Genomic DNA, 12,426 nt, shown 5'->3' on the forward strand with positions numbered 1-12,426 from the left:
AAAGAAAAGGTCTCTTACCTCATAAATATGTGAAATATCGATTTTTTTAGCTTAGCGTGACAACTCATTAGGTAAAGCAAAATACTTTAACTGTCCAGCCGTTTAAGCAAATAAAAAAAGAAACTTGATGATCACAAGATCCAATAAAAAAGTAAGTTTCACACGAAAACCACAAATTCAAAAGCTGAGGCGACGTCAAACTGCTCTAGTAACATCTCGACGCTGAAATGATAAAATTAATCTTGATATAAAAAAAACGCGTGCTTCACTGGTTAAAACTTAAAGAAAACAAATAGAAATATTTCAATTGTTGTAAACAGTATTTTAGTATAAAGGCTAACAGAGAAGTGTGGAAATCGTCCTGACGTACGCAAGTTCTTAAGGAAACTTCCAACCGTAAGACAAGCTCATCTTATGTTTGTGAGACCCGTAGTAATTTGTATCCTGCTCAAAATTGTTCGTTCATTAATACACTTGTGTGTGACAGGTTTGTAAGTGTACTGCGGATACGTCTGCCGGTGAAGTACCTCATAGTAACACTCCAAGAAAAGAACTGTAATTTCAGAAAAGAAGTCTGTTTGTGTGAATCGCCAGTACCTCCGAGACCTCTTTGCGAGAATACAGGGCAGTTTTCTGAATCGGCGGCCGTGTCCGCTACAGTTGCCTCGACTTATACTTGTTCCATCTCTCCCCGACACATAACTGAAATCCCGGTCCTCTCATTCTTCCGAAACGAGCCGCGTGTTGTCACAGTGTAGGAAGCTCCACCCTGAGGGCCATTTCTTGCGCGGCGCCCCAAAAATAAACCTTCTCCGGCCGTCTGCCAGCAGAGTCTTTAGTAGCGAAGACGCGAGTGTCTCGAATACCTGTTGCAGCGAGAGATCTTACGGAAATTGGACAAAAATGGTTGGTTTATGTACCTTATTCATTTCTTTTGAACGTAGTTGTAGTTTTACGTATGTTTTATCTTTCCTCATGTTCGAAAGCTGTTGTTGTAAGTTAAAAGTTAAGGATGTGTGTGACCACGTGCATGAAACCTGTGGGGGTATGTATCTATACTCTCCTGAATGAAGTGTGTAAAGGCCATCTGACTGTAGTTATTTCAGAATACTATCTTAACACTTAAAAACTAAGCTGTGTAAAGGAACGACGGAAACTGCACTGTTACATTACGCCTGAGTGAGCTGGATAAATTCTGATTTAATAAGTAGAAGTACTGAGACATGATCATATAATTTATTAGTATTTATTTCCTTCTCCTTGTGTCGTCGAAGACTGTGAGTGCTTGTTAATACAAATTCATGAGATGATGTAATCTGCAACATGTGCACACTTGCCAATACGTTACAACTCTTTGGCATCTTCATAGAAAGTGACAATGATTCTATATTTACTGACTAATAAAGCCGCGCAACGAGCGTCAGATTTTTGAAGCTTTGAAGATGATGTTCAGCTGAAAATTCATGAAATCTTAGAATATGAATGCCAACTTTTGCTAGCGCCTTTGTTTCGTTAATTGCGTTAATAGTGGTACCATTCCATAAGTACATATAATGATATTAAAGGTGTGCATTAGAAATAAATTTTGCTCTTCTTCCGGTCAAGGAATATATTTACAAAATAATGCCTGTTTGAATGTTCTTGTGCTTTTTAGTACACCAAGATTGTTAGGCAGATCCTAAGAGAGAATCATCTCACAAAAATGACAGACTATTTTGATGACCAGTTCCATGTATCAATATCAATAATGGCAAGGTTTCTCAGTGGAAAATTCATTGCAAGAGGATTTGTTTTAGAGTAGATTAGCGACACATTTGCCAGAGTAGAAATACATAACATACACAGAAACTGTATCAAATTCAGTTGTTTGGATTCGAGCCATGGTGTGACCCACAATGTTAACCTATCTCAGATACTGACAAGAATGGTAGCTATAAGTAAGCAGTGATAATGTAAAACCAAGGTAAACTGTTGATACGGGAAATAAAATCAATGGAAACCTACATTTTAAGCTCAGATTTCATCTAATGAAAGGTAAGAGGCAGCATCCGTACATAAGTTAATCATCTGACCAGAATATATACTTTCAGTTCAGTGATCTTTCATACTGTTCGCCTGTTTAGCTGAGTGATAACATGCTTGCCTCCCATGTACTGGGCCTGGGTTCGATTCCGGGTTGGGTTGGAGATTTTTCTCCGCTTGGGGACTGGGTTTTGTGTTATACTCACCATCATTTCATCCTTATCATCGGCCGCAAGTCGCCCAAAGTGGCGCCGACTGAAATAAGACTTGCACTTGGCGGCCGAATCCAAATGGTACCTCCCGGCCAGCAATGCTATACGACCATTTCATTTCCATCTGTCATGCTCTGTTAATTTTCATTAGGTTACAGGTTTACAATACAGTGTTTTCTGCCTTGTTTGACAATAGCCAGGAATACTGCAAATAGCGAATATAAGCGTAATGTGTTTATATACATAGTAAAATGACGTAAAACTTAAATATTGCAAATACTTGTCAGCGAACGTGCTCCAACATGAAAAAAAAGTCACGAAACACTGTTTTACTTTTGCTATACGAGAAGTATGGATTTTCCCTTCGAAATTTTTAACTGAGTTACCTCCTACATACAACAACACTTACAGTAATTTAAATACATGTTGTAATTCTTTTGTATCTTCACGGAAAGCGACAATGATGTTATATTTACTGGCTAATAAATTCGCACTACTCGCGTCACGTTCTTGAAGCTCTGAAGAAGAAGATGTTCAACTGCAAATTCATGGAATCTCAGAATATGAATTGAATTCCTAAAAGTGTATCCTGATATTACTATACAGTCCTATTATTTATCCAGTTGTGCATCAGGGCGCAAATGGAGGACAGGGCCATTGTGTAAAAGGTTCTGCATTTTGTAGAGTAAGCAGCCAGTTACGTATCAATATCAAGGTCCAAATGCTATACCTCATGATTGTGACCACACTGTTCTGCTAAGAACTATTGAGTTCTTGACTTAGCAGATTTGGATGCTCATCTTTCTGTATATATCCGCAATATGCTGACTCCAAAATGTTTCAAGTTTAGTTATTGTGTTTAATTTTGGAGCTTATGAAATGTATTTTTCTGTTGTTGACAGTTTTCACCATGCACCTTAATAGGGTTTCCATAATTTATGCGTAACTAACCGGGGAAATTTCTCTTAAACTGACTAAAAATGGACGCAGTTTCGTAAGCAGAAACCAGGAGAAACGAGGACACTTCTCTTAAGCTTAAAAATGACTTAATTAATAAAAATATTTTATCGGCTTTGTGATTACAACTGCCTTTGAAAGTTCATCGCTTTTTTTTTTTTTTTTTTTTTTTTTTTTTTTTTTTTTTTTTTTTTTTTTTTTTTTGAGGGTATCGCGTGCTAACACTGATTTCACAATTGCTGTTTATTTTATTCCGCCCAACGTCACAGTTTTACTATTCGCAATCATTAAAATGCTTGGAGCTTAGCCTAGAAGTAGAGTCCACTGATTTCAAAGACATGTGATGTTTAATAGTATGATAGGACATTGCTGATTCCTCTGCTGTTACTAATTTGCCTTGTTTAAATGAATTTGGAATAAAATAACTGTCCATTTTTTGTTCTTGCAGAGTACACGTTTGATTTACGTTTTACGCTAGTTAAATGATCCTTAATATCTACTCTACCTGCATGTGCAATGGAAACACTTACAAATTATAAATTCTACTTCATAGTGACTTCTCCCTCATTTTATGAAAAACCTCTTGGAATGAACACTTCCCCTTTTGCACTGTGAGTTCTCTTGAAAGAATCAAATACTTTAATAACAAATTAACTGCGATGTGACTTAGAGCAACAGAGAAGCACGTTGGTGGAAAGCTTAACCCGAATTGAGATAAGGGGCAATAATGGAAACTTAGCAGGGTTACCACGCAATAAGATTCCTTAAGGGACTCAGTCAACTGCCATAATAAAAACTTTCGTTATTTAGATAACAGCTGGAGTTGAAATACAGATTAAGGCAAGAATTTTGAGAAAAAGTAGATAGTGTTATAACATTCCTCTGAAATCCGAAATCAGGATCAAACTGCCGTCAGGAAATCCGGGACATTTGGCTACCCTAAGTCCTTTCTCCATTTATCATTATTCTCTCTTCGTTTGCATTCATTTCAGTACAACATATTATAGGCATTTCTGATCATATTCACATTTCCTTCCTTCTTCTTTCTTCCAAGACGTTTGGCTTAAACATGTTCCAAAGAGGGCCGTTCCAAGTACATGACGAGATAGGCCCACGCCAAGGGTGCAGCCACAGAGAGGGCGCAAAATCTGACCAGTTAAAAAAAAAATGTGGTTTACAAATTAACCCGAAGAAGTACGTGAATTCTCCTACCCTTCGTATTCCTACCTTCCGCCTATGAGAAGAAGCATTTCCCTCGGCCGGTAACTAAATGCACGCTGTGTCCTTTCTAATGTGTCATTTCGTCCATGCAGTATGATGAAGACACTACTACGACCAAACAGACGTCTGTCGCTAACATGGTTTGCGTGGTAACAGTGCGCTTGGTTCACACAGTTTGTCGTGTACACAACTTGCTCCTGCTCAACAATGGAGCTCTTTCTGCAGCGTTGCTACGGTATTGTGCGACCTCGGAGGTCGGTAAGCGGTTGCTGAACGAATAAGGTATTTTACTGAGGGCATCCGATTTTTGCCGTGTGAGGACTGGAGCGACACTGTTAAAGTATTTAACAGAATCATAAGTGCACTAGATAACAGATCTTACAAGTACCAAAACATTTCATCTGACTAACGTCCTGTCAATAAACGCCTTAAACGAAAGCTCTGCTCCTTGTATTGAAAAGTGTGCAGCTGATTTTGTTGCCAAATATAGTAGAGATATTGATACAGCGTTGCTAGTTAAACTAATAGCTGCTTTGAAATTCCAGGTTTTCAGAACAGATCAAAAACATTGAAACTGATTTCCATTTGGATACTTTGAAGGTTTTGCAAAGCACTGTATCTGATGCTTATCCAAACGTCGAAATAGATTGGCAAGCGACTGCAGTAATTTGAGCGAAAGCAGGATGTTAACTCTAAAATAATGTCCATAGGATGTGACACAGCTATTAAACTTGACTTCAGTGAGGATATCAGTGAGTTTTTTTCGCTCAAGAAAAAGAAACGCAAGTTAAAATTATAATACAAACATAATTATTGAAAGGGATATTTTCTCAGCTCTTAATTTTAACCCTTTTTCTTCTATTTGTGATTAGTAATGTATTCACAATTGACAATTTATAAAGAAGAAATAAAACCTGTTCTTTGTTATTGTTGTTATTATTTGCATATGGATCCTGTTGGATCACGCAGTAGTTTCAGATTAGTTTTCCCGATCTTCCACGTGGCTCTTATGCTCTCTGCGTATGCCATTTTTCTCCCTTCAGTTCAATTGGTTCCTTTTTCTTTTAATCTTTCGACTGAACAGATTCCTGTTTACCACTTCCATTGCTTTTCTCGACGTCCTTTTTAACTTGCTTGCTCCATGACATATTCTTTGATTGTCCAATGTATCCCATAATTTTGTGTCTAAGCCTCGTTGTTGGGAGTCTTTGAACATGTCCATAAAATTTATATCCTCGTTTTCTAATGTCTGCTGCCAGGTTTGACAATTTCTCTGTTGCTTTACGGGATTTCAGTCTCAGGTCTTCCGTTTTGTCTGGGCCAAGGATTTTCCTCACAGTTCTTTGTGCTTTCCCCAGTACGTTTTCCATATCGCCTTTTCTGTTGAGAATTAGAACTTCCGCTCACTTACAGAGCTTGAGGTGTTTTAATGTCTAACTTTTGTATGTGTGGATAAGCACTTTTGTTTGTAAATGCCATGAGTTCTCCTGCACGCTGTCTAGAGTTTTTGTAATCGAAGTCTCAGCGCTTCCTTTACTGGTCTCGTTTGTTCTGTGACCTCTCCGATATTGTTGAAGTGTCTGACCGTTTTCGTTAGCCATATTTCGTGTCTAATTTCAGAAAATTCAATTTAGTACAAATCAAATCATTCAAAAAAAGAATAAAATAAAATAAAATAACGGGGATTAGTTGGCCAGCTTTTTCATCGCATTCTTTGAACACTTCTGTCATTGCTGTAACTTCACTGTCCGCATATATCGCTAAATCTGCGAAAGTTAAGCAAGAGTTATTAATGTTATCTTTGTTCTTTCAGGCAGAATAAATTTCCAGAGATTTCGGTTTTTTAAATTCTTTTTCCCATTTCATTTTTAATTATTTTTCTCATTTCCTAAATAATTCACCTAAGATGAGATTGAAGTTGAGTAGTGACAGCCCATCTGCTTCGCGAAATCCTGTTTGAAGTTCAAGGGTTTACCATTTTTCCCACTCAAATTTTACTATGGACGTTGTGTCTGTCAGTGTTTCATTAATGATACTTGCTGTTTTTCGGTCTAGTCCCTGCCCCTGTAGGATATGAAACAGAGAATGTCGGTCAACCAAGTCATTCTTCTTGAAGTCGACAAAAGTATAGATGGTAGAGCTGGTACGAGTTGTCATATATTTTAACGTTCTTTTTAGATTGAAGCTCTGTTCTACGCATCATCACCACGGTAGAAAGATTGCTTGGTATTCGCCGATCTTAAGTTCACGCTGTGCTTGTGTTCCTTTGAAGCCGGCCGCGGTGGTCTCGCGGTTCTAGGCGCGCAGTCCGGAACCGTGCGACTGCTACGGTCGCAGGTTCGAATCCTGCCTCGGGCATGGATGTGTGTGATGTCCTTAGGTTAGTTAGGTTTAAGTAGTTCTAAGTTCTAGGGGACTGATCACCACAGCAGTTGAGTCCCATAGTGCTCAGAGCCATTTGAACCATTTGTTCCTTTGAAGTAAACATACTGAGAATATCTTCTATGTGACTCGAAGGAGGGGGGGGGGGGTCCTCCTGCAGTTACTGACGCCTGTCCTGTCACCCATTTTGAGGGGTGGATGGATGAGTGCGTACTTCAAACCTTCTGGCAGTTTTTCTGTGTGCCAAATATCCGTGATGATTTATGTAAGTTCTGAAAGTGAGTTTTTCCCTATGTGCTTCAATAACTCTGCGAATATTCCATTTTCCCCAGATGTGCCGCTGCATTTTAGTCTAAGAGTATGTTTGTAGATTTCATCTCTGGCGGATGAATATGATTCTGTCTGTGTGTGTGTGTGTGTGTGTTTTGTGTAATAGTAGTAGTAGTACTAGTCTCCCTGGGAAATCTTATAGGTGGTTCTGGACAGTTATGTAGCTCAGAGAAGGACAGAAATTGCTCCCTGCAGTTGTGAATTATCAGAGCGAGTATACTGTCCTGCTTTCTAAAGCACCTTTTCCGCGTTGTGTACCCACTGATCCCTCCACTGAACGACCAGCAAAAGTCACGCTTGTTGTACTTCCTAAAGCTAATTTAAAAAAAAAAATTAATATTGTTATTGATGTGTCTCCTCCATCTCTTCCTGATTAATATTGCCACCTGCTTTTTAATCTTGAAAAAGTGTTGTTCAGTTCACGGTGATTTTTTACTGTTGTATTTCTGTAAGGTTCTCTTTCGTTCTTCCAAAGTGTGTTACCATGCTTTGTTCCAGTAAGATTGTTTCCAATGGGTTAGCTTTATGGCTTTCTGTATGGTCTTGGTTTGGAACTCTTCCCAGTGTCTGCCCTTTGTTTCTCCCATTCCTCTTTTATATTAAATTTTCTGAAAGTGTATACTGTTGCAGTGTGCTCTTTTGGGGTAAATTTAACTTTGGGGCGAACAAGATCGATCCGAGTCGACGTCTGAAGCTCTGCGGATTTGTACATCATGATTTTCACATTTTTTTGTTGGCACAAAGCAATGAAACGGCCCGTTCCTGTTTGTGAATTTCTGTGTTGAGAAATTGCTAATCGTTTTTTGGTGTACTTTTTCTCTGCCAAGTTGTGCTATGAAATTGTCTAGTAGGATTCTTACACCTGTTCTTTATTATACATCATAATGTACAGTAGCTCCATAAGCAATAAATCAATAGAATACCGTTTTACTTTAATACTACTTGTGATTTATTTGCTGCAGTGATACATTTAGTTCGTTGTAAGCGATGTTTTATATAAATATACTTCAGTTACGTAATACTTTCAATAATGATTAATTTTTCTTAAACCTACTCAAAAATTATAAAACTATGTGAAACTACGTAGAAAAAAAGCAGAAATGTAGTTTTACGATTCGAGGGGAAGAAGGGGGAGCAGAATTAATAGTTCTGTAAAGGGTATGGGATCATTTCGGTAGCGCACCAGTTCGTAATAAAGTTACTGTATCGAATTAAGAGAACGTATGAAACGTAAAATAATTTGAAATTTTTTCAGCTCTTGGTGCCCCACAGCTTGCTGATCGTGTTTCACACCTCTGTCGACTGCTATAAAAATCTTTATAGCTGCTACTAGTTTTGACTGTTACCCAGGCACAACGAAATTTTCAAATACAACATCTGTGTGGATACATACATGACATTGATCTTACTTTACACGAAGTCGAAAACAGGAACTGGACAAGAGAACTCAATTTATATAATCCTTAATATAGTAGCACACCGCATCCATGAAAGGTGTTCATTTGAAACCGTGGGAGTACACTGTAGGTTTCACGTGATTCATCCTTTTCTTCATTTCGGTGATGACAATTGGAGGGTCAACGCTGGTTGTGGTTTGATATTCCTGGAAGAAGTCTCCAAGTAATTTCAGCGCAGTACCTTAAAACATGTGGGAACGTCAATCCACAATAAGTATAGTACCAACACGTAATAGCTGGAACTGAAGCCACATATTTCATTAAAACTCAGTGCGAGATACATAAAACACCACAACAGTAATCAATTGAATGAAACGTATTATTCTAAAGGCGGGAAGACAGAGAGTCTAAAAACAAAGATATTTCACACTTAACTGTACAGAGACAGTTCTCGTCTAATTGCGTCGTCACATAGGTTCCCCCCACCCCTTACAGAGTGGAGCACCTGGAAGGAAAGGAGATTCGTGGCGTACAGTTCTATTAGCCCCAGTGAGGGTTAGCGGTAAAATCGGAGAAGCTGATTGTCTGATGGAGAATGGTCTGGTGATGACGTACGCCTGCCAACAGCTGTGTCGTCCTATTTAGGCGTCGGGGCGACTATAGGGGGAGCGGTCCAAAGCACTGTCCTCTTGAAGCAGGTAGGCCTGTCTGACACGTTCCAAGGACACCGTAGTGGACTTGCCAGTAACCAACATCATCACAATGTGTTCATTCCGTAACAATACAATAGAATTTTGACAGAGTCAGGACACAGTATAACATGAGAGTACGTATATAACTTGAGAGCATGTACGTAAATCTTAATGTACGAAGATATCAAGATGCGCGTGCCAGTGTGCTGGAGATGGCGAAATTTAGAGATACAATTATTGACTTGTTGCAAGAGGAATGGAGGGTCTCGCAGCATATAGTCGTATAGCTGTTCTAAAACTTTCGAAGGATGTCTGTATGGTTCACCATGCATTAACTCTCCTGCAGAAGCTCGAGTATCAGGTTTAATTGCGGCACATAGTCTCAGTAATACTAGCGGTAGGGCAGATGGCCACAAAGAGCCATGGCAGATTAGGGAAGATTTTAAAGGCAATGCTATCGTTCCATCATCTCGTTGCTGACTGGCTGATAGTCTGCTAGTTCGTGGAACCAATTAAACTTAAATTGACGTCCTTGTTCAGTTGTGATGTTGTTGGTTAGACACTTCAGTTCAGAGCGACTGGTCGTGCTTATTTCCGGTCGCTGTTGTTCTTTGAATAGCTGCGAGGAGTTGTGCATATCTCTGCTCTTGGCCGGATCGGAAATAATACGAATACCAGTTGTGTAACTGGTTGTTGACATCGCGGTGAGAGCTGCGCCTGCTGCTGTACTGTGCGCTTTTGTGAATTGGAGCTGTTTCTGTCAGATTGTGGGAGTTGCTGCCCTCTAGAGACGTCCAAAGCATTTAAATGTGTGACGCTATTACTACTTTGTGGGTCCCCGCACGAGTTGTTATGTAATAAAATACTACGTATGCGTTCAGTTACCAGTATCTAAGAATACAAGTCCGCAGTATCATCTGAAACTACAGCACTTTTGATAGCGAAAGGCAAATGGCTGCAGCATACTTGTTTTAAAGTTGCATCAGACACTTCAGCTTCAGTGACTGGTGAATTCAGACGAAGATTTATCACCAGTAACTTTACTTTTCAGAAATTGTTGAGTGCGTAGGTCTCTTGATCTACCAACGTAGCAGAGCATATCGTCTTTAAGTTGTTCATACTTGTAAGGAAGGTTGTGCTATGAACGATGTTTGACTTAATTTGCAAAGAAAAAAAACGTTCCGGAACTGTGACCTTACGGGGGTGTTTGGGTGTTTTTTTGAAAATTAGATGCATTAAAACATTTTAGCACAGTTTTTTCGTCAGAGAGATCAAGCAATATATATACAAGGCGGTCCATTGATAGTGACCAGGCCAAATATCTCACGAAATAAGCAACAAACGAAAAAACTACAAAGAACGAAACTCGTCTAGCTTGAAGGGGGAAACCAGATGGCGCTATGGTTGGCCCGCTAGATGGCATTGACATAGGTCAAACGGATATCAACTCTTTTTTTTTTTAATAGGAACCCCCATTTTTAATATATATTCGTGTAGTACGTAAAGAAATATGAATGTTTTAGTGGGACCACTGTTTTCGCTTTGTGATAGATGGCGCTGTAATAGTCACAAACGTATAAGTACGTGGTATCACGTAACATTTCGCCAGTGTAGACGGTATTTGCTTCGTGATAAATTACCTGTGTTAAAATGGACCGTTTACCAATTGCGGAAAAGGTCGATATCGCGTTGATGTAAGGCTATTGTGATTAAAATGCCCAACGGGCGTGTGCTATGTATGCTGTTCCGTGTCCTGGACGACATCATCCAAGTGTCCGGACCGTTCACCGGTTAGTTACGTTATTTAAGGAAACAGGAAGTGTTCAGCCACATGTGAAACCACGACCTGCAACAAATGATGATGCCCAAGTAGGTGTTTTATCTGCTGTCGCGGCTAATCCGCACATCTGTAGCAGACAAATTGCGCGAGAATCGGGAATCTCGAAAACGTCGGTGCTGAGAATGCTACATCAACATCGATTGCACCCGTACCATATTTCTATGCACCAGGAATTGCATGGCGACGACTTTGAACGCCGCGTACAGTTCTGCCACTGGGCACAACAGAAATTACGGGACGATGAGAGATTTTTGGCACGCTTTCTATTTAGCGACGAAGCGTCATTCACCAACAGAGGTAACGTAAACCGGCATAATATGCATTATTGGGCAACGGAAAATCCACGATAGCTGCGACAAGCGGAACATCTGCGACCTTGGCGGGTTAATGTACGGTGCGGCATTATGGGAGGAAGGATAATTGGCCCCCATTTTATCGATGGCAATCTAAATGGTGCAATGTATGCTGATTTTCTACGCAATGTTCTACCGATGTTACTACAAGATGTTTCACTGCATGACAGAATGGCGATGTACTTCCAGCATGATGGATGTCCGGCACATAGTTCGCGTGCGTTTGAAGCGGTATTGAATAGCATATTTCATGACAGGTGGATTGGTCGTCGAAGCACCATACCATGGTCCACACGTTCACCGGATCTGACGTCCCCGGATTTCTTTCTGTGGCGAAAGTTGAAGGATATTTGCTATTGTGACCCACCGACAACGCCTGACAACATGCGTCAGCGCATTGTCAATGCATGTGCGAACATTACGGAGGGCGAACTACTCGCTGTTGAGAGGAATGTCGTTACACGTATTGCAAAATGCATTGAGGTTGACGGACATCAGTTTGAGCATTTATTGCATTAATGTGGTATTTACAGGTAATGACGGTGTAACAGTATGCGTTCTCAGAAATGATAAGTTCACAAAGGTACATGCATCACATTGGAACAACCGAAATAAAATGTTCAAATGTACCTACGTTCTGTATTTTAATTTAAAAACCCTACCTGTAGCCAACTGTTCGTCTAAAATTGTGAGCCATATGTTTGTGACTATTACAGTGCCATCTATCACAAAGCGAAGAAAGTGGTCCAACTAAAACATTCATATTTCTTTACGTACTACACGAATATGTAATAAAAAATGGGGGTTCCTATTTAAAAAAAAAACGCAGTTGATATCCGTTTATCCGTTTGACCTATGGCAGTGCCATCTAGCGGACCAACCATAGCGTCATCTGGTTTCCCCCTTCAAGCTAGACAAGTTCGTTCTTTTTAGTTTTTTCGTTTGACGCTTATTTCGTGAGATATTTCGCCCGGTCACGATCAATGGACCACCCTGTATATATGGTAAACAGTACGCTAA

The 12,426-nt window shown here is 39.7% G+C and overlaps 1 protein-coding gene across 1 annotated transcript in view; it reads left to right on the forward strand.

The window, feature by feature from the left end:
* The first annotated feature begins 754 nt into the window (after nucleotides 1-754).
* The window catches only part of LOC126248593 (tubulin alpha-1 chain-like), a 41,978-nt gene continuing 30,306 nt past the window's right edge, over nucleotides 755-12,426 (forward strand). The window contains exon 1 of the mRNA XM_049949716.1: nucleotides 755-906. Within this exon, the coding sequence (XP_049805673.1) occupies nucleotides 904-906 (3 nt within the window). The 5' untranslated portion in view covers nucleotides 755-903. The remainder of the gene's footprint in view (nucleotides 907-12,426) is intronic.

The sequence above is a fragment of the Schistocerca nitens genome, chromosome 3, assembly GCF_023898315.1.
Source record: "Schistocerca nitens isolate TAMUIC-IGC-003100 chromosome 3, iqSchNite1.1, whole genome shotgun sequence".
In the NCBI taxonomy this organism is placed as follows: Eukaryota; Metazoa; Arthropoda; class Insecta; order Orthoptera; family Acrididae; genus Schistocerca; species Schistocerca nitens.